Genomic DNA, 22,642 nt, shown 5'->3' with positions numbered 1-22,642 from the left:
GAGTCATCCTGCCAGTCACCAGCTCAATCTTTGGCCCAGGGGATATAGATAGAGGCTACAACAATGCCTTCTTTTGATACAGAATATTGTTCTCATGTGGTGGTGGCACACAACTTTAATCCCAGTGCTCGGGAGACAGAGGCAGGCAGATCTCTGTGAGTTTGAGGCCAACCTGGTCTATAGAGTGAGCACCAGGACAGCCAGGGCTACATGCAGAAATCCTATCTCAAACAAGCAAAACAAAAACAAGAAAAACGAAGATGAGGATGGAGGAAGAAAAAGGAGGAGGAGGAGGAGGAGGAGGAAGAGCACAATATGGAGGAGCAGCCTGACAGAGAAAGGTGAATGGCAGTAGGGAAGTAGGGGTTAACTTCCTCAGAGTTCATCTTTAGTTCTGATGAAAAGTTCATTATGTGTAGGTGTGTGTGCATGTGGCTATGTGCCTGTGAGAGCAGGTGCCCTGGGCGGCCAGAGGTGTTGAATCCCTGGGCGCTGTGGTTACAGATGGTGTGAGCCACCTCGTGTGGGTGCTGGGAATTGAACCTGGGTCCTCTGGCAGAGCCACAAGTGCTTAAAACCACTGAGCCAATCTCTCCAGGCACTGACATTTTCTCATCAATTTCCTGTCCTCCAACGTCTTTCAAGTCTCATGATATTGGAGTATTGAGGTGTTGAGAATGATGGGGTCTTTCTCTTCTTGGGGAGCTAGGAACCCCGGGAAACTCAACAGCCACTAAGGCTGCCCTGAGCCAATGGTTTTGGGGTTCTCATCTCTTAAATTCAGAGAGTGAAAATCATGGTCCAAAGAGAGTAAATTTTAGAGAGAAGTAGAAGGGAGAAAGGAAAGGAGGAGGGTATGAGAGAGGGAAGGAGGGAGGGAGGGAAGGAAGAAGGGAGGGAGGGAGGGAGGGAGGGAGGGAGGAAACACAGGAGCTAGAACAAGGCTCCTGTAGAGCAGGAGGGGTCCCAGGAAATAAGTACCGTCTAGTTGCTTCTCTGGGGCCATTTGAAAGGACACATGCAGGTCAGACATGGTGGTGCATACCTTTCTTTAATCCTAGTGTTAGTGAGGCAGAGGCAAGAGGATCTCCAGGTTTGAGACAGCATGGTCTATCTAGTGAGTTCTAGGACAGCAAGGGCAACATAGAGAGACTGTCTCAATAAATAAATTACAATAAATAAATACAATAAAGTACTTATGCCAGAAACTGGGGTGTAGTATGGGGAGGGGATGAGTTGGCATTCCTGGCCTTCAACAAAGACAGCCAAGGAATGGCTGCCCTGGGGTCCCAGCCCTGTCTGGCATGTTTCTGCTGCCTGGTCCCACCATTTCCCATTTCTGAAGAAGTAACCCTAAAATCTTTAGGAACCAGACCAGGGAGCACAGCACCAGACACTACCAGCCTCTAGCCAGGACAGAACCAAAGACATTTTTGGCTTATGACTGAGCACGTGACTGGAGGGCACCCCTGCCCTGAGTAACCATCTTCTATGTTCTGAACTCCATCAGATTCTTGTACAATTTTATCATTTCGTTTCTAATTCCAGCTAAAGCAGGTCCCAACTCACCTTCTCTCGCTTTACTACCTACGACTCTGACTTGGCCACAGGGAAATCAAACACTCCCTTATCGAGGAAAGCATAAAGTCCGGTGACCTTTAGTTCAGTCTCCACATTTTCCCAAATGATTGCAAGTTACCCTAATTATCAAACTAAACCACCTGGTATACCAGAGGGGAGTTATCTTGAATGCTTTCTCCTTCCTTAGATTTTTTTCTTCTGTTCCATTTTGGTTTTTGAGACAGGGTCTCAAGCAGCCCCCAGACTGGCCTTGCACACCCTGTTCAAGGGTTTCCTTGAACTTTGGTCTTCTCGCCTCCCAAGTGCTGTGTGGTTGGTGGGCATCTTGTCATTGTGCTTCTGCGTCCAATTTTGATGGCCATTTCTCCCGTGTCAGCTGGAGAGTTATGCTTTGGACTTATTTGTCGCTCACAGGAGTAGTTCATTCAGGTTTCACCCCAGGGTCAGTTCTGCCCACACGGTCTGATGTTCACACTGTGCATTTATGACAATGTGAAGGGACCCCAGGCACTGGGTGTCACCTCTTATGTGTGCCTTTCTAGGTGAGCCAAAAGAGGAACTTCTGGCCCAGGAACAAGGTATTTTGTTTAGTTTCTTATTTATATATTTTTACATTTATTTATATTGGGGACAGAACACACACATCAGGCCATTGTGTGGAGGTGAAAGAATAAATTGCAAGAGTCAGGTCTCTCTTCCACCTTGGCATCCCCAGGACTGAACTCAGGACATCAGGCTTGGCAGCAAGCACCTTTACCTGCTGAGCCATTTTGACAAAGGTATGGGATTTGGTGGCGGGGGGGGGGGGGGGGGGGGGCTCAGAAAGAGGCTACCACATGTCCCAGGGAGTTTCTTCTGACATCTTCACCTGCTGGGTTAGAAGGAACTCAGGGCCTCTTATCGTCAGCATCTTCGCAACCAGCCCTCAGAATTTCCAAAACAGATGGGGCAAGGCTGCAATGAAGATGAGGGAGCGACAGGAAAACAAAGGTAATGTTGGAGGAATGGCAGGAGAAGAAAGGCCCAACGCTAGCAACAAATGTCTAAAAGAATGTTTGGAAGCCAGGTGGTGGTGGCACATGCCTTTAATCCTAGCACTCGGGAGGCAGAGGCAGGCGGATCTCTGTGAGTTCGAAGCCAGCCTGGTCTACAAGAGCTAGTTCCAGGACAGCTAGGGGTGTGACACAGAGAAACCCTGTCTCGAGAAACCAAAAAAAGGAAAAGAAAAGAAAGAAAAAAGAATGTTATTGAAACAATAATAGAATGTCCAACATAACAGCCAGCTTAGAATAAACCAACAGACCATCAACCGAAAGAAAAGGTGGTGTGGGAGGGGTGCAGGTTCCTGGAACAAATCACCATTATCCACTCAGACAGGTAGCATGGTTGGTAACAGCTCTTCCCGGTACCTGATGCCAATCCAGATGACCATTTGAGTGAAAATGGATTGTCTCTGAGGTCCTGCGTCACAGTTCTTGGTCCAAGGGGAATAAGAGATATTTCTTCTAAGCCAAATATTGTTGGGCCTCATGAGGCCTGGGCATGAGGCCCAGTGTACCTTCCTAAGCCTAACTTGAGTTTGGTGAGACCTAGTGTAACTTCTTGAGCCTAGCTCAATTTTGGAGACCCGCCTCTGACTACCTGACCTAGGCCTGCTTCTGCCCAGCCACCGCAGAATATTAATGGCCCTTGTTCCTTACTCTGCCATCCCAGGCTTCCCACCGCCTATCTCAGCCTATATAAGTTCCTGCCTGATGCAATTAAACGAGATCCTGCTTCAACAGACTCCTGACTCAGTGGCTGTGTTTCTCTCCCATGGTCAGGGGCGAGGGCTGGGTTGTTTGACACTCAACATCCTGCTCAGCCACAGGGAGAGGCTGGTGGGTCCGGCTCTTCCCCTGCTCTTACTGCCAGAGAACCTGGGTGCCCCGTGTGAGGAACAGAACAGAAGACTCGCTGATAAGCCAATCAGTCTGCGGGTGAGTGTACCCCCGTTAAAGATGGGGCAGTCCTCTTTTAAACAAAATCCTGCCCTCAGCCAGTGCTGTGAGAAGGCCAACATGCTCCCACCTGAATCTTGGCCTGCTGGCCTTTAGGAGGCAGGACCTAAGGGACCAAGTGGAACACAAGCTCAGGTGACATAGCCTTGTACAGGGTGGCCGGCTGCATTTGGCCTGGTAGCGGGCATCATCCTCATACTTTTCATACTTTTGTTGCGCTGTCTCTGAGTGCTCTGCCCGCAGAACTACAGGCAGCCCGGTGCTGGGCTGCACAGGCGGTTGACCCTGGGAAGAAAAGAACATGGCTCCTGTGGCCGAGGGCGCAGAACTCCAACCGCGTGCAGCCAGGGATATGAAGCATTTACCCGCCCCAGGGCGGCTGGCTGTGAGAGGCGCAGGGGTGGGCGGCGGCCTGGCAGGCAGCTGCCTGGCCACTTTGACTTCCCCATCCCCTTCATTCTCATCTTGCTCCGGAAAGGCCCCGAGCCACGATAACCTGGGCTTCAAGGCCTAGGAGGGTGATGATGACTACGTGAGGTGGAGGGGGAGGATTGTCTCTCTGGACCCCACCCCCACCCCGCCGCTCTCTAGGGGATTGAGTCCAGACTCCAAACCAGGGTGGGGAGTGCCTCCTCTCCCTTCCAATGTCCTCTACTCAGCAGCCCGAACTGGGGGGGGGTCCCCAAACCTGAGGACTAGAAGGGAGGCAGAGTCCCAGGCTCATCCTCCCCACATCCTGGCACCTGCAGCAGAAGGCTCGAGGTGGCCCCTCCTCCACTGGCTCCCAAGCCTTTCAAGACTCTGAAACGTGAGGCTAGCTTGGAACAGGTGCTGGAGAAGTGAGCAGTACAAGACGAAGATGCTGGTGGACGGGCAAACTTACCTGGTGCTGATCAGAGAGGAAGCGGGAGCGCCTGATGCCACGCTCTCAGGCTGGACGGATGCTGTGATCTTCATCTTCAGCCTGGAGGAGGGGAGAGCTCTCCATGGGGAACTGAGCTCCCTTCATGGGGAAGGATGAGGAGGTTTGGTCCTGGCTCTGTTTGGGGCCCAAGACAGGATCAGTGCTCCCTCTCCTCTAATGGAGGTGGTCCAGGAGGTGGTAACTTTGCACAAACAGCAACAACTCCTGGCTGCCTGCAAGTCCCTGCACAGTTTACCAAGCCATTCAGCCCCTTCAGCTCCTGTAGCCAGCCAGCCAGGCTAGTAACAGGGGCCACACTAGCAACTACTCTTCTTCACTTCCATCCTCCCCCAGTGTTGGACACCGGGAGCTCTGAGCTGAGGCGGCCACTGTGGCAGGGTTAAGCACCGCAGGATCCCTACATGGAGCAGCCAAGTGAAGGATCAGCCTTTTTGCAAACCATTGTGACAGTGACTCTGAAAAGCGGGGTTTAGACAATCAGGGAGAGACAACAGGAGTGGACGAGCCATCCCCATTACTCTTTCTAGTAATGGCTTTCTACTTTACCCTCCTGATTTTGCACTAGGAAGAGCATCTGGCCCAGTGATCATCCTGATAACTTTGTTTCCTCCTGTGCCCTTTGGCTCTTCTTAAGTGTAGACCCTGGGGGAGATAGGAACGAATCCTAGTGTTGACTGGGGACCAGGTGCTAACCAGCACCTTTTGCTTAGAAAGCTCCAGGTGCTGCTGCTGTCCATGTCAGATGCTCACAGATGAGGCCATGTCAGCCTCTTCTATCTTGCCCTAGTCTTCTATGCCCTGTTCTTCGGCTGCTCCCATAAGACAAATGTCCTAGAGTTGGGTATCTTTAATTCAGTGTCTTAAGAACTTCTGTCCCATGGCTGGAAACAAGGATCCAGGCTGTTCCTAATGGCCTCTTCCACTGTGGAGGAGGAGACCATGAACTTTTTATAGTCACAAAATAAAAGAAAGCCATAAACTACCGCATTTACCAAATATAAGGCAGAGCTTTATAGGCTTCAGATGCCATCTCCTAACACTCTAAGCTCCGGGTAGTGGGAGCCTGTGTCTGCTGCGTTTAAGAGCTTCCAAGAGTTATACCTACTAGGCACAGAGATGTGAACTCCGATGTGGCGCTAGTAAGCGGCTGTTAAGTGGAACTAAAGATAGCCCGGTGTCATTCTGATTCACACCGCACAACATTCTGTCTCTTCGCAATCTGAAATTGTAGTCCAGCCGTCCGCCTGCAGGATCTTCACCCAGATACGGCTTCTTCCGGGAAGCATCAGTTCATAGTGCTTTCCTAGCACAGAAATAAAACACAGTATTTTTTCTAAAGTCTTGCCCTACAAGAGGCACCCCACACCCCTAGAGTCCATGTCCTATCTCCTACTCAATCTTTGGTGCAGCAGGTGTGTGTGTGTGTGTGTGTGTGTGTGTGTGTGTGTGTGCGCCAGGCAGGGCTAGGGATCCTGCAGCAAACTAACCCAGCAGCTGTCTAATGTCTGATACTGCCTTAACCCTCTCAAGCCTTTGTACTTCCAGATTCTTTGATCTCATCCTCATTTGTACATGGAAATGAAGAACCCAGCCCTCCTCTAGGTTGCTTACAGTACATCCTCAAATGGAGAACAAAATCTTGTTTCGTAAGAGCTTTGTTGTAGGAATCTGCGTGTTCATTTCCCGGCCATCCAGACTCCAGAAATAATCACACAGAAACCATATTATTTGCAATACTGTTTGGCCTGTTAGCTCTAGCTTCTTATTGGCTAGCTCTTACATATTAATTTAACCCATTTCTATTCATCTGTGTGTCACCACATGGCTGTGGATTACCAGGTAAAGTTCCATTGTCTCTCTGGTGGGGCTTCATGGCTTCTCTCTGACTCTGCCTCCTTTCTCCCAGCATTCAGCTTAGTTTCCCCCCACCTACCTAAGTTCTGCCCTTGCTATAGGCCAAAGCAGTTTTTATCACCAGCGGTATTCACAGCACACAGAGGGCAATCCCACATCAAAGCTTCCTCACAGAGAGGGGCTGGGTTTGTGGCTCAGTGGTAGAGCACTTGTCTAGCTCACACAAGACCCTGGATTCTATTCCCAGCACTGAAAAAAAATGATACCTATTAAATGCCCTGTTTCAGACTGTATGCAAATATATAGTAGCTGTTAAATCCGGGCAAGCAGCTCTACTAAGGGGCACAGTACAAGAGCTGTGTATTCAAGACGCCTGTTGGACACCAACAGGTATGCAAGCTATGCTAAGTCGGTGGGTCTCGACCCATGGGTCGCCACTATCAGATATTAACATTATGATTCACAGTAGCAAGGAAAATAATCTTAAACTTGGGGGACTCACCACAACATGAGGAATTGAACTAAAGGGTTGCAGCATTAAGAAGGTTGTGAACCATTGCTCTAAGTGAATCAATGAGAGAATGGAGTTAGGAGAGAAGGACTCCCGGGGCCCTAAGATGGTCCCTGGAAGAGGGAGAGAGTCTCTTCAATGGTGTGGCCTCAGAATCAGGAGTCTATGCTCCCGTAAACAACCTCTCAGCTAAGACCCCGTAAGCAACCCTGATGGAGCTCATCAGGTCATCCAAATCCACTAACCAAAAGCAGAAAAGGGGACTAGGTAGAAAGAGGAAGGGGACTCCGAGGGAGTGGAACAAGAGAGGGTAACAGGTTGAATAGGATAAAAATACATTGTGTGTGGTGTAGAAAAATGCCAGAACGAAACTCATCACAGGTATCATTAGCATATGCTAATAAGAAGGAAATTAGGGCCGGGAGGTGGCAGAGTGGATAAGCACTTCCATACGAGGACTGGAGTTTATAGGCTCCAGTTTATAGAACTTTTGAACCGAAGTCAGGAGACCCCTGGAGCAAGTTGGCCAGCTAGAGGAGGGATTTCAGAGAACCTGCCTAAATAAATACAGTTGATAGGAATTGTGGGATGTCAATGCCTGTGAATACCCATGTAGGAATAAGCACCAGCATACACATGAACACACACACAGAGACACAAATACACATATACACATTCAAAAACTAATTTTTAAAAAAAGTCTACAAACCAGGCTTGATGGATCAAGCCTTTAATCCCACCTCAGCAGTGGAGGCGGGAGAATTAAGATGTTCAAGGTCATCCTTAGTTACTCACTGAGTTCTAGGGCAGCGTGGGCAACCTATGACCGGGTTTCAAAACAAAATAAAAGAATGGTTCAACAAATCTAGACTGACCTAGGTCGAATAACTATGTCATGGAACCTTGTAATCTAGGGACAACAGAATGTCAAATCCCTCCTAGTTAGTGAAGGTAGGATGCGGGAGGAAACTGCCTCCAAGACACCACACTTGCACGCAAGCACGCACACCAAGATACCAAGATAAGCCAGAGGAGGCAGGATCCAGGAAGAACCAAGCAGGGTCACCGCCCCACGAGGTGTGGCCCCTGCAGGCAGCCAAAGTCTCCTGCTCCCAGGTTCCTCTTGTTTGCTTACTACGCCCTACCTGGAGCCCAAGTCATTGACTCCGCCCTCTGAACCCCAGGAAAATCTAGATGACCTGGGAGATCCGTTTGTGCGTTGGCGTGGGACTTCTAGGGTCTGCGGGCCGGAGACATTCGGGTGCGGGGAGTGACGCCTTGCAGGAGGCTGCCCCGCCCCCCGCCCCCCTTCCCCCCCCTCCGCCTGATTTCGTTGAGGAGGGAGCCGCCCCGTTCCCGCCCCTAACTGGCCCGGCGGATCTAGGAGGTGGAGACCAAGTCGACCTGCAGAGATGGAGGCAACCAGCACCTGGGCACTACTGCTGGTGTTGCTGCTGCTGTTGCTGCTGGCGCTGGCACTGCCCAGGACACCAGCCCGAGGCTATCTACCTCCGGGGCCCACCCCGCTGCCGCTGCTGGGGAACCTCCTGCAGCTGCGTCCCGGGGCGCTGTACTCCGGGCTCTTGCGGGTGAGGGGACGTGGGAACATCCTAACCCGAGAGGGGGAGCGCGGGGGGGGGGGGGGGGGGGCGGGTGGTGGTGGAGATCTCCTGAGTGCCTGGGCTCTGCAAGAGTCTTGGGCTTTCTTAGGAAAAAGGTAGAGGCTGCTGTCTTCGGGGCAAAGGGACTATGAATGAGCGAACTGGAGGGTGAGCCAGGGAGGGTGCCCAGGTTGAGAAGGACAGAGCTCACGCAGTCCTGGAGGCAGGACCAAGGGGGAAAGTGATCCCTGAAGGGGCAGGGGCAGGTAGTTCTGTGCTAAAAAAAAGGGGGGGGGGACGGAATGTCCTGGGAAGGAGACTAGAGGTGGGGGGAACACAGCTCATAGAGATCTAGAAAGAAATGGGACTGGGGCCCAGAGGGGCAGGGGTCCCAGGTCTCAAGAACCCACAGAATACTGGGAAGGTAGTGAGCTGGAACCAAAACTGTAAAGCAGGCACTCTCTAAGGCAAGGATGGTAGTGGACGAGTTTGTGCCCAGTACCCCTGTTGGGAGGGAAACATCTGGAAGCCTGTGGAGGCTGGAGGGGGCTGAGCAGAGAGCATCCTGGGCTAAAGGAATCTGCCTCAGAGACTCCCGGAGTGGGAGGATGGGTGTAGCTCAGCTAGGAGGGAGCTGGGAGTTCCTGCCACCGGGTGGGAGGATAGGGAGGCAGTCCCAACCTGCCTGGGGTAGTGGGGGATGAAGCATTCCATTCAAAAATATTCTGAGGGACATTTAAGGACAGAAAAAGGGGGTGGGCGTCTAAGGGAGAGATGGGACGCATGTTCCACTGAAACTACTGTGGGATTTAGGGTTTAGCAGAGGTTGAACTTGGTAGCTGGGTACTGGGGAAAGGGGTGGAAACGGAAGCTGATTGTGGATGGCCCCAAGATCAGAGGTTAGAGCCTGGAAGTGAGAGGGAAGGCATAGGATGTGTTTAAGAAGAACCTACGCTACACTCCCATGCAAGAAAAAGAACAACTTCCCAAACAGGTATTTTTGCTTGGGGTGGCAAGGGAACCAGTTCCTGGTATAGGGGGCAAAAGCCAGACCACATGAGGACAGGGCTTGGAACTAATGCAGCCTGCCTGGCAGAAGCAGCTCCCTGGGGCCAGTCACCACCCTCTTCTCCCTTTCTGCCCCCAGCTAAGTAAGAAGTATGGGCCTGTGTTCACTGTACACCTGGGGCCCTGGCGCCGCGTGGTGGTCCTGGTTGGCCATGATGCCGTAAGAGAGGCCCTGGGAGGTCAGGCTGAGGAATTCAGCGGGCGAGGAACGTTGGCAACGCTGGACAAGACTTTTGATGGTCATGGTGAGTCATGAGAGCAAATGGGGGCTGCTGGGTCCTGCCCAGCTTACAGGTGTGGAGGTTAGCTTTGCAGGTGACTGGTGCCTGGCTTTCTTTCTCTATGAAAGGGGATGATAGTGGTGACTATCATTTAGGGTTGCACTGAGGATCCGGTGGAAACTGGGCTTGCAGCCTACAATGATAGTAATCACTACTCCGTGGTCTGTGAACTGATAGGCAGGCCAACCTGGGATACATAGTGAGTTCAAGGCCAGCTTGGGCTACTTAGCATAAGACAGTGTGACCCCCGTCCTCTAAAAACCAGAACTAAGGATATATAGTTCCGTGGCAGGACATGCACAAAACCCACAGTGATGGTCACAGGTCATGTTCTGTAGAGACTACTTGTCTAGAATCCCTCAGTAAGGGGCTGGGGGTGAGGCTCAGTGGTAGAGCCCCTGCCTAGAATCCCCCAGTGAGGGGCTGGGGATGAGGCTCAGTGGTAGAGCCCCTGCCTAGAATCCCCCAGTGAGGGGCTGGGGATGAGGCTCAGTGGTAGAGCCCCTGCCTAGAATCCCCCAGTGAGGGGCTGGGGATGTGGCTCAGTGGTAGAGCTCCTGCCTAGAATCCCCCAGTGAGGGGCTAGGGTATGGCTCAGTGCTAGAGCCCCTGCCTAGAATCCCCCAGTGAGGGGCTGGGGTGTGACTCAGTGGTAGAGCCCCTGCCAAGAATCCCCCAGCGAGGCTGGGGCTCAGCAGTATTTGCCTAGACTTCACCAATGAAGGCCTGGGGGGCAGGGGAGGCATGTCTTCCTCCTGGTTTGTGTAAGGCCACAACTTCCATGCCCAAACCAAAAGAAAAAGAAGAGGCTAGGGGGCCCTAAATGTAGAAATAATTCTTCATGTTCAGACAGAATATGTAGTATTGCACAGCCCTGAGCACAGAAGAGCCTGGCAGCATGGTAGTGACTAAGCTAGCGCTGCCTACTTCCCCTAGAACATCCAGACAGACCTGTCATCAATCAGACAGTAACCACACGGAGAGGAACTGGCCAGTATGGGAGGGGCAAGCTAGCATGGGGGGATAGCTAGGATTCTAGGAATCCACAGGCAGGCTCTGACCCAGCCTGTTCGCTGTGGGATGCCCACGCTGAGGAAGGGAAGTTGTGTCCCATGCAGGACATGCCTGTGCTCACACACAGAGGAGGACACATTCCTTCAGCCCACGGACTCCCAGTGCGTGTCCCTGTCCTAGGTACTGAGAAAACAGAGCTGACCAAGGCGGATGCAGTGTCTTCTCACTGTGAGGGCTTTGAGAGCAGGATGGGGGGGGGGGGGGGGCTGAACTGGAGTGGGGCAGGGCTGGAGGCAGGCCTCTCAGAGAGGTGCCGTCTGGGTTGAAACACAAAGGATGGAGTTCACCAAGCACAGTGAAGCAGCTGAGAGCCGTTACTCTTTAATTCAAGTACGTGATAGGCTGAGTCAGGAGAATTGCTAGGAATTCAGTCCAGCCTGGGCTATATAGAAAGACCCTCTCAAAAAAAAATCATAGACAATTAAAAGTGAAAGAATGGGGTCTGGAGAGATGGCTCAGCAGTTAAGAACACTTGCTGCTCTTAGAGAATTTTGTTCCCAGCACCCATATCAGGCAGCTCGCAACAGCCTGTATTCCAACTTCAGAGGCCCTGACAGCCTCTTCTCCAGCCTCTCCAGGCACTTGAACACACATGAACATACAAATAAAGAATAAAGTTAAGTAAATTTTTTTTGAGACCGGATTTTTTTTACTGTCCAGAAACTAGCTCTGTAGACCAGGCTAACCTTGAACTACAGAGATCCACCTACCTCTGCTTGAGTGCTGGGATTAAAGGTGTCCACCACCACCTGACAAAGTAAATCTTTTAAAATAAATAAAAGGATAAGCTGCAGCTAAAGATGTATTTAAGTGGTAGGGTCCTCTCAGAGTCCCCCAGTGAGGGGCTGGGTGTGGCTCAGTGGTAGAGCCCCTGGCTAGAATCCCCCAGTGAGGGGCAGGGGTGTGGCTCAGTGGTAGAGCTCCTGCCTAGAATCCCCCAGTGAGGGGCTGGGTGGGACATGACTCACTGGTAGAGAGATTATCATGTGCAATGCCCTAGGTTCATGGTCAAGAGCCCCTAAAATGTTGGAGGGCCATGAGCATGATACAGACAGAGAAAACAGCAAGGGCCCAGGTCGAGGTGAGCGATCATGATGCTTTGAGGAAATGAGAGATGTTGTAGTAGATGATTAATAAAGCTAAAAGTCAGCGTGACTCTGGCCACCTTGCAAGCCTGTGAGTCACACCAGAGCGGCTGGGCTTCTGGTTTTCTGAGGGCTGTGCCTTTCCAACAGGGAAAGACTGCAAAGTGAGTAAAACTGAAGGCTGGAAGCCCAAGAAGGAGCTGAGCTGGACCAGGGCAAAGGCTAAGCATAGCGAGAGATGCTATTTGGAAGAAACAAGAGCCGGAGAGGCCTAAGGCTCTGTTCAGCGAGTGGATGGTGGGGCTGAGGTGGGGAGGGGAACGGTTTGCAAGCTAGTTTCAGACATGAGGGGGCCAAGGACAGCTTCCAACTGCCACTACAAGCCAGCCTTCAACAAGAGTCATAGCACTGAGCTCAGAATGGGAGGTCTGTGCTGAATGGGTGTCGTGGGTAAAGGAGAAGACAGCATATTTCCAACCTTCATTTCTCACCATGGCCTCATCTGCCCCATGTGCTGGGATGGGCAGATGGGACAAGGAGAGATGAAAAGGTGATGGGGGAGGGGTAGCCACCCATTCAAGAGACTGTCTCCTCTGGTTTAAGCTCAAAGGATAAAAATCTAATTCATTTATGCACCTATGGAGCACCTATTGAGTTCTCGGCACACACATACACACACATGCATACACACACAGAACACACAGACACACACACACCTGCCAGGCTGGTACAGATTCAGGGCAGAGCCCTGGGAACATCTCACTGGGAGGAAGGAGCCAGTTCCTTCTCGAATCCAGCCTTCTGTGCAGGGGTTTTCTTTGCCAATGGGGAGCGGTGGAAACAGCTGAGGAAGTTCACCCTACTCACACTACGGGACCTGGGCATGGGCAAGAGAGAAGGCGAGGAGCTGATCCAAGCAGAGGTGCAGAACCTGGTGGAGGCCTTCCAGAAGACAGAAGGTCAGCAGGGAGGGGCCAGCAAATGCTTCCAGCCAAGAAGAAGAGGAACCATCTCCATTGTTCCCGGGGGGGGGGGGAGAGGGAGAAAAGGGGGGTGAATCTGATGGGGGGGCAGGCGGGAGGGGGTTGCTCACCTCCACACTGACTGAATCCTTCCATACCTGGGGGTGCCACAACAGCTCTCTCTGTCCCTGGCTCTGTCCCTGGGACATTGGCAGCCTTCGCCCAGCCTCTCTCTCTCTCCCTCCCCCTCGCTCCTTTCTTCCATCTTTACCCCCTACCTGCTTTGTCTTGTTTAAGATGGAGGAATTTCACTAGTAGGGCCAGGCTGGCCTGGAGCTGGTGACTAATCCTTCTACCTCAACCCCCAAGTTCTGGGATTACAGGTGCCAGCTACCACACCTGGCTCCTTTTGTTCTTTGTCTTCTTTTGGGGGTCTTGGGTGTGTGTGTGTTAAATACTCTTTATTTGTCAATATACATAAGCCACAGTAAGTGCCTCTCAGCAAGAAAAGGCAGCACCCAGAGCTGGAGAGATGGCTCAGTAGTTAAGAGCATTGGTTGTTCTTCCAGAGGCCCCGATTCAATTCCCAGACCCACATGGCAGCTCACAACTGTCTGTAACTTCAGTTTCAGGGGATCCGACACCCTCATACAGACATGCATACATACAAAACACCAGTGCACATAAAATAAGAAAGGACATAGGGGATTCTAATTAAATCGGTGTTGTCAAGTTGCTTCCGGACGGTTAGCCATTGCCTGTCACGGGCCAGTGAACACGAACTGAAACTTGTTTCTGAGACAGTGACAGAATTTTCCCCGTGTTTAAACACATTCATATGCCCAGTTACATAAATCAAAATACAAAACCCGTCAGTAGGTCTGCGGTGACAGCCCCATCCTTGTGGAGAATGGAAGATTACTAATTTAGTCCAATCTCCTCTCGAGAAAGGGAGAGCATGAGGGTATTGATGCAGAAAGATCACATCCACCTTTCCACGTACAAGCCAGCTTTACTTGGATCAGGACCGCCCAACAAAAAGCGCTGTTGAGTTAACTCATAGTACGTATTGAAAGCCATGAGACATTTGTTACGTAATAAACAAGACAGTGGAGTTACTCGTTAGTGGCCTTTTTAAGATAAGCTATTATGTCTGCCCTCTCTCCTTCTCCATTCCATCGTTTTTGATAAGCTATTAAGTCTGCCCTTCCTCCTTCTCCATTCCATCGCTTTGTTCCCAGGATGTACTTTTTTTGGCATTCCCCACATGTTCTCTCAGGTACCCTCCCCAGGTGGTACCTTTGCTCCTGTTGGCTTCTGTGTAAGACACAGACCGTGGAGATGTGGTCCAGTCTTACATTAGCCGACCTTTTCCACATTGGGGCACCAGGCACACTTCTGAACAAAACTCCTGCCTTTCTCAACATCATCCATTCTTTTTTTTTTTTTTTTGATTTTTCGAGACAGGGTTTCTCCGTAGCTTTTGGTTCCTGTCCTGGAACTAGCTCTCATAGACCAGGCTGCCCTCGAACTCACAGAGATCCGCCTGCCTCTGCCTCCCGAGTGCTGGGATTAAAGGCGTGCGCCACCACCGCCCAGCAACATCATCCATTCTTAATTTGCTCCTGGCTGGTCAAGACCACAAATGTATGACCCAGAGACGGGCATCAACTTTTGTTGTTATTGTTTCTTGAAGCACAACTTACTCTGTGGCCCTGGCTGTCTTTGAACTCCCAGCAATTCTCGTGCCTCGATGTGTCAAAGGCCAGGGTTACAGGTGTGAGTCACCACATCTAGCCCTAACTCTCTTTGTGCCCATGTCTTCAGCTAATCCAGTCTTCTCTCTCCCTCTCCCCCAACCCCCGCCATCCATGACTCCCAGGACGACCATTCAACCCTTCCATGCTGCTGGCCCAGGCCACCTCTAATGTTGTCTGTTCCCTCATCTTTGGCATCCGTTTGCCCTATGAAGATAAAGAGTTCCAGGCTGTGATCCAGGCAGCAAGTGGTACCTTGTTGGCGATCAGCTCCCCGTGGGGCCAGGTAAATGGTCGAAGTCTTCTCCAGCCTCAGTGATTCCTACCGAGCACACTGAGAACAAACTGCCTTCTGCACCCACAGGCTTACGAGATGTTCTCCTGGCTACTGCAGCCCTTGCCGGGCCCACACACGCAGCTGCAGCGCCACCTGGGCACCCTGGCTGCCTTCGCTGTCCAGCAGGTACAGCGACACCAGGGAAGCACCCGCACTTCAGGTCCTGCCCATGATGTCGTTGATGCCTTCCTGCTGAAGATGGCACAGGTGTGGAAACTTGGCTATGGCCTGCCTGATCGTCTGTTTACTTAGCATCTGCTGAGTCCTCATCCCTGGGCTGAACTCAGGGTGGGACCGGGAATGGCTAACTTTGCTGGGGGAAGAGACTGTCCCTTCTTCGGTCTAACCTGCTTTACAGGGCTTTTTTCGGGAAATCCTGAGGATTTCCATTGATCTCTTTCCTTTTTAGTTTTGGTGAGATGTCTTACTGTATAGCCCAGGCTGGCCCAGAACTCACTCTATAGCCCAGGCTGGCCCAGAACTCACTCTGTAGCCCAGGCTGGCCCAGAACTCACTCTGTAGCCCAGACTGGCCTGAAACTTGCAGAGATCCCTCTGCTTCTGCCTCCCAAGGGCTAAACCTTCAGGTCTCTTTCTCTACCCTTATGTCTCTGCAGGAAGCCCTGGGTTCTACTCCCAGTGTCACGTCACCCAGGAATGGTAATTCACACCTGTCATACCAGCACCTGGGATATAGAGGCAGAAAATTATCTTCAGCTATTTAGCAAGCTTAAGGCCAGCCTGGGCTACATATGACCCTGTCAAAGCAGGGGGAATGGACGATGGCATGTCTTAGTGGGTAAAGGTGTTTGACACCAAGCCTGACTACCTTGGAGCCGCACAGTGCAAGGACAGAACCGACAAGTTGTCCTCCGACCTTCACGTGCATGCCATGGCACACACAAACCCACACACAAAAGAAAAAAAGAAGATTGTCAGGCAGTGGTGGCACATGCCTTTAATCCCAGCATGCTGGAGGCAGAAGCAGGTAAATCTCTGAGTTCAAGGCCACAAAAGATAGTTCCAGGACAGGCTCCAAAGCTACACAGAGAAACCCTATCTAAAAAAGAAAAAAAAATTAAATCCTGAATCTATCTGACTCAAATAACAGTTCCTCCTTTCTCAACTAGTCCCAAACATTTCTTTTACTGCTCAGGAGAAACAGGAGCCGGGCACAGAATTCACCGAGAAGAACTTGCTGATGACAGTCACCTACCTGCTGTTTGCTGGGACAATGACCGTCGGTGCCACCATCCGCTATGCCCTCCTGCTCCTGATGAAATACCCTCAGGTGCAAAGTAAGAAATAGTTCCTGCCGGGCAGTGGTGGCACATGCTTTTAATCCTAGCACTCAGGAAGCAGAGGCAAGCAGATCTCTGAGTTTGTGGCCAGCCTGCTCTTACAGAGAGTTCCAGGACAGGCTCCAAAGCTACAGACAAACCCTGTCTTAAAAAACCAAAAGAGAAGCTGTTCCCACCAGCCAGGTTTCAGACACCCAAGTGATGGGCAGATTGTGCAGGGAAATGAAAATGAGCCCACCCCCCCAAAAAAAAGAAAATGAGCCCAGAGTTTAGGGTTCTCCAAGTGGGGATAGAGCTTCTGAGCATGGTCTGAGCGAGCAACAGTGGCAGGCGGAACACGATATACCTGTGACATCTTGTCAGCTTTATCATGTGCCTTGTCCCCAGTTGTGGGGAGCTGTGCACAGAAGGACCTTGAGCAGGGAAGACGTAATTACATTTGCATTTATTCAGTGATTGATTTTTATTTGAGATAAGGTCTTACTCCATAGCCCAAGCTGGCCTGCTACTCACTGTTATAGCCCAGGATGGCCTCTAACTCAGCGTCCTGGCTCAACTGAGTTTTATAGATGAGAAAGACCACACTCCGTTTAAAGCTGTGTTTTAGAAAATCATCCAGCTGCCACGACGGGATGAACTGTAGGAGATGTAGCTCAGTGGCAGAGCTCTTGCCTAGAATCTCTGGGGAGGGGTATGGGGGCTCAAGAGCCCTTGCTTCAAATCCACTGGTGAGGTGGGGGCATGGCTCAAGGGTAGAGTGATTGCCTAGTATCCATGAGGCTCTAGGTATTATTCCCAGCTACCCCCTCCAACACACACACACAAACACACACACACACACACACACACACACACACACAGAGTGGATCGTGTGGACAGAAACCTGGGGCTAGAAGAGGCTATGGAGACATAGGGACGAGGGCAGAAGAAGGAAGGACAGACTTGTCCAGGGGCAGACTTGAGTTTCTAGCTGGGAAACTGAGCTAGGCACAGGAAGAATGGAGACGGAGTTGATTTCAAAGGAGATGTTGAACAGGGACAGTGCCTCATGCCTGTAATCCCAGCACATAGAAAGCCTGAAGCAGAATGATTGCCACAAGTTCACAGCTAGCCTTCTCTACATAGTGAATGCCAGCCTTGGCTACATAGAGAAAGGGGCGGGGGGAGGTGGGGTAGATATTAAAGTCACCATGGAAGGGCCAAAGATCATAAAAACAGATGGATCCAAGCTCCACAAGACATTGGATCAGAACTGGAGATTAAATAATTAATTGTAATCAGGGCTGGGGAGATGGCTCAGGGGGTAAGAACGCTTGCCGCACAAGCGTGAGGACCTGAGTTCAAATCCCCACCACCAGTAAAAAGCATGGCATGTCTGTACTTAACTATAACTCCAGCACTAAGGGATGAGGACCTGAGACAGGAGAATCTCTGGGACTTGCTGGCCGCCAGCCGAGCTCCAGGTTCAGTGAGAGACTCTGTCTCAAGGGAATAAGGTGGAGAGTGCTACAGCAGGAACCTGACACCCTCTTCTCCACCCAAGCACACTTGTGCGCTTGCGCCCCCACCCCATGCCCACCCCCACCACACACAGTTGGAGTCACCATCCAGGTGTGGCCGTGCACAGCAGTAACCCCAGCATTTAGTTAGGACGAACAAGACCCCAGGCCTAGCTCTGCTCCGCGCGTGCTGCCAGTATCACCCCCAAACCACCGCTGCACAAGATGAGGCTTCCAGGAGAATCAGGGTGTCCATCCCGCCCTTGACCCGCAACCCTCCTCTTGCATGCAGAGCGAGTTCGGGAAGAATTGATCCAGGAGCTGGGACCCGGCAGGGCTCCGAGTCTGAGCGATCGCGCTCGCCTCCCTTACACCGATGCAGTTTTACACGAGGCGCAGCGGCTCCTGGCACTCGTGCCCATGGGAATGCCCCATACCCTCACGAGGACCACTTGCTTCCGCGGATACACTCTGCCGCAGGTGGGTGGATGGCACAGCCAGAGCAGTTATCTCTGCCCTGGGGACAGACCCGGGGGGCAGCGCTGCAGCTGGAAGTTGGGGCGATGTCGAAAAGTCCCGATGCTGATTTCTCTGTCTGTCTGGATCCTCCCCACCACCCTTTCTCTCTGGCTCCAACTGAAAAGCACTTCAGACATACAGCCACCAGGGGGCGACATATCCTCAGTCCTGCGATAACAGTGGCAGCGGCTCCTTCTAGAACCAAATCTGTTTTCAGCCCTGCTGTTTTCTTAGCTGGAACTTGAACAAATTACTTTATCCACTGAGCCTCAAGATACCCCTCTTATAAATTTGGGATAATAATAATATCCATTTGGACTTGAAAGATAATGCTTGTGGAACTCCTACCCAGCTGTTGGTGGGTGGGTGCCCTGTGGCCTTAGAAAGGGCAGGCACAATGTCATAATAACATGAATCAAACATACCCTTTGCGGTGTGCCAGCTGTTGCTTTGGATGCTTTCTTTTAGTTATTTTGTTTCCAAAACAATCCTGTGTAATTATCACACCCATTTTACACATCGAAAAAACATCTGTATGAACACACCAAGCCCTCAAGTAGGAAGACAGGGTTTGAACCCAGGACCTAAACTTTAACCACTTCTACCTGCCTGTCTGTTATTTAACAACAGTCCAATGACACTTTTCGCTTCAGCTTCCCAGCTCACAACCCGTGGGCCAGACTGCTTAGCCAAGAACTCCTCCGGCCTGCCTTCACCCTCTAAGGCAGTGGTTCTCAACCTGGGAGTCGAATGACCCTTTCACAGGGGCCACATATCAGATATCTTGCATATCAGATACTAATATTATGTACGATTAATAACAGCAGCAACATTACAGTTATGAAGTAGCAATGAAATAGTTGTGTAAGTTCCACAACATAAGGAACTGCCGTAAAGGGTCGCAGGGTTTCGCAGGGTTAGGGAGGTTGAGAACGGTAGCTCCAAGGACACACAAGCTCTAGTCTGGCCCAAGAGGCTGCAGCCCTGCCTGGCTGTGGCCTTCATGGACAACCATCCCACACACACCCTTGCCTTTGCCTCTCGGAGACATTCCCCAGAGAGGTGACTTCAGATAGCACAGCTTAATCTCAGAATCACAACATACTCCCAAGTTTTCAAAACAGTGTAAAAATAACACGCTCTGCTAGGCTGACCAGGGCTTTCCTTCGGCTACTGTTTGAGCTCCAGGCCTTAGCTTTCTCATCTTTACCATCCATGCCGTGGGGTAGTAGGGGTTGAACCCAGCACCTCTCACATGTTCGGCAAGTGTTCCACCGCTTACATCCCTAGACATGTGCCCTTTTTTTCTTTCTTTTTCTTTTGAAATAAGATCTTATGAAGTAGGCCAGGCTGGCCTTGAACTTGCAGACTTGCCATCTTCCTGTCTCAGCCTCCCGAGTGTTGAGATTACAGACATGTGCTGCCACATCCAGATTCCCTGTCTTTAAATTGGGGGTATTGTTATCTCCTTCCTGCTTTCCAGAGATTCAAGGAAAGTGGACAGGAGGGGGGGCATCGTGTGCAACTGTCACACGTTTGGCAGTGTGGATGAGCAGTGTGGATGAGTGTCCAAAGAAAGATTTGGCTATCCCAATGTGGTGGCAATGCCTGTTATACCAGCACTCTGAAACTAAGGCAGGAGAATTGCTAAAAGTTGAAGGCTAGCCTGGGTTACATAGTGAGCCCCTGTCTTTAGAGAAAGTAAGAGTAAATGGGAGGAAAGAGAGAGTGAGAGACACAGAGGCATTTACTTAAATGCTGACAGCAGGTTTGGGTTTGGTTGTTTGCTTTTTTGTTTGAGACAGGGTCTCAGTAAGTAGACCAGGCTGACCTCGAACTCACAGAGATCCGCCTGCCTCTATCTCCCGAGTGCTGGGATAAAAGGTGTGTGCCAAAATCACCCAGGTCATTCATATATATATATATATATATATATATATATATATATATATTTAATTGAGCCAGGTGGTGGTAAAAGGTGTGCGCCACCACCACCTGGCTCAATTAAATATATATATATATATATATATATATATATATATATATATGAATGACCTGGGTGATTTTGGCACACACCTTTTATCCCAGCACTCGGGAGATAGAGGCAGGCGGATCTCTGTGAGTTCTAGGTCAGCCTGGTCTATAAGAGCTAGTTCCAGGACAGCTAGTTCCAGGATTTCTAAAGAAATCCTGTCTCAAACAAAACAAAACAAACAAATCTGGTTTTAAATTTTTATTTTTTAAAGTAAGTTATATTAAAAGTATCAATCTAGGAAACCAAGTGTGTGAACTTTCATCTTGTCCCCCAGGGCACTGAAGTCTTCCCCCTGATCGGCTCTGTACTGCATGACCCCAAGGTTTTCCAGAACCCAGAAGAATTCCACCCAGACCGCTTCCTGGACACCGATGGCCATTTGAGGAAACACGAAGCCTTCCTGCCCTTCTCCTTAGGTATCTACTGGGCCTTAGGGGTAACCAAAGGGGTAACCAAAGATTGCTTATAACCAGTGGGTGTCAGTGCCAGTAGGGGCAGCGCTTTCCTGCACCCCAGGGTCCCTGTTGACTCAGGCCCCAGTCCTCCCCAGCTCTGTGGATTCAGATGTGAGCACAGCTGACTCAGGTCCCCCTCCACCACCAGGTAAACGAGTCTGCCTGGGAGAAGGCCTAGCTCGGGCGGAGCTCTGGCTTTTCTTCACCGCTATCCTCCAAGCCTTCTCCCTGGAGACGCCGTGCCCACTAGGTGACTTGAGCCTGCAGCCAGCCGTCAGTGGACTTTTCAACATCCCCCCAGACTTCCAGCTGCAGCTCTGGCCCACGGGTGACCAGTCCAGATGAAGAAGGGTGGGAGCCACCTGGGATGGTCGCCTCAAGGGGGTGTGAGAACCAGGTGTCTCAGGAGCTACACCACACTGCACACCATGTGACCAGGCACCACACTCCCCTACACAACAAGGCAACTGATGTATATGCTTTTTTTGGAGAAGGCTATCTGAACCAGGGTCTCGCTATGTAGCACAGGAAGGTCTCAAACTTGTGATCCTCCTGCCTCAGATTCCTGAGCTCCGGAATTACAGGAATGCACCACTAAGGGGCTGCATAGACTTTCAGACTACACAAATGTCATACACGCCTTCTGAACCCACACGCATCCTATTAGATTCCCCACCAAGCCCATCCATGACACGGCTCCCTGTGCTCCAATCCCAACCCAGCTACCACCCACACAGCCACACAGACAGCCCAGCCATGTTCAGGATTCATATGTCCTCCCTGTCTGTCACCGCTGTCGCTGGGTCCCTGCCATAGAAAACAGCCTGCCCCAGCTGGGGTCACGTCCCAGCCAGAGCGATGTCCCTGTCTACTCCCATGATGACCTCACCACCATCCAGGCACATGAGTACCTCCACCTATGGCCACCAGCCAGCTATCCACCCAGCCGAACCATATGTGACAATGTCTTGGCTCTTCCGAATTTCTTCCTACTGAGATACACCATGATGGCAAAACTATTCCCGGCTACCTCCACGCCCTTGTTCATTGAACACACTCCCTGCAACAAGTTTTCCCAAATATAAATGTTTCCTGGACTGTAATTGTGCGCAGAGATCTTGTACAAATGAGGACCAGCTAACCCAAGGAGAAGCTTGCCCAGCCATGTTTATGTACTCAAGTTTAATCAGGGCTCTGCTCTCAAACACATCCTGACTTTATTTGGCATCGAAGTCCCCATCGGGGGCTGGAGATGTAGCTCAGGAGCAGGGCACTTGCCTAGTATTCATGACGCCTACGATTCAATCCCCAGCACTGCTCAAAAAACAAAAATTTTTAAATCTCCATCCAACCATTTCCTAGCCGGTCCCCTGGAAGGGGGGGGATGGGTTCTGCCCCCCCATAACAGGACAGAGGCCATACCTGACCTCTTTGTGGCTTCGAAGTCCCCGTTTTGCAATAAAAGTTTGTTTCTGGCCCAGGACTGGACCCCCTCTGCTTGTGTTCTGAGTAAGGGGTGGGGATGGGGGAGTCGCCCCTCCCCTGAGGCTGGGAGGGAGCTGAAAAACACGGTCACCTCACTGTTGACATCAGCACCAGATGTGAAGCTGAGTGGGGGGGAAGGGAGGGACAGGGCTGAGGCTGTCTGCTTGTCCTGCTTCAGGATTGCTGGAAAGTCTTCAGCCAATGACAGATCTAGCCTCTGGAAGCAGATGTGGACACACAGGCACTAAGGACATGACTGTTGCCCTGCTCTTGGCTCTTTTACCCTCCTTTCCCTCCTGTTTTCCCCATTACT

General features: G+C 51.1%; 1 protein-coding gene across 1 annotated transcript; it reads left to right on the top strand.

Annotated features, from left to right (window-relative positions):
- Positions 1 to 8,213: 8,213 nt before the first annotated feature.
- LOC121450219 (cytochrome P450 2S1) lies at positions 8,214 to 22,321 on the top strand. Its single transcript, XM_041655062.1, has 9 exons — positions 8,214 to 8,460; positions 9,620 to 9,785; positions 12,790 to 12,939; positions 14,825 to 14,985; positions 15,064 to 15,243; positions 16,192 to 16,333; positions 18,128 to 18,315; positions 20,664 to 20,805; positions 20,993 to 22,321. Exons 1-9 carry the CDS (start codon positions 8,284 to 8,286, stop codon positions 21,187 to 21,189), a joined length of 1,503 nt encoding a protein of 500 aa, XP_041510996.1. The 5' UTR covers positions 8,214 to 8,283; the 3' UTR covers positions 21,190 to 22,321.
- The last annotated feature ends 321 nt before the right edge of the window (positions 22,322 to 22,642 follow it).

This window comes from Microtus oregoni, unplaced genomic scaffold (genome assembly GCF_018167655.1).
Source record: "Microtus oregoni isolate MIOR12 unplaced genomic scaffold, Mior012 000006F_ref0000085, whole genome shotgun sequence".
NCBI lineage: Eukaryota > Metazoa > Chordata > Mammalia > Rodentia > Cricetidae > Microtus > Microtus oregoni.
This window is presented reverse-complemented; position numbering and strand designations above follow the sequence as displayed.

Excerpts from the sequence above, each read along its gene's own strand:
- LOC121450219 (XM_041655062.1), top strand. The coding sequence starts at position 8,284 with ATGGAGGCAACCAGCACCTGGGCACTACTGCTGGTGTTGCTGCTGCTG. Across the intron at positions 9,786-12,789 it reads CAAGACTTTTGATGGTCATG|GGGTTTTCTTTGCCAATGGG; the intron begins GTGAGTCATGAG and ends CCTTCTGTGCAG. Across the intron at positions 14,986-15,063 it reads TCAGCTCCCCGTGGGGCCAG|GCTTACGAGATGTTCTCCTG; the intron begins GTAAATGGTCGA and ends CTGCACCCACAG.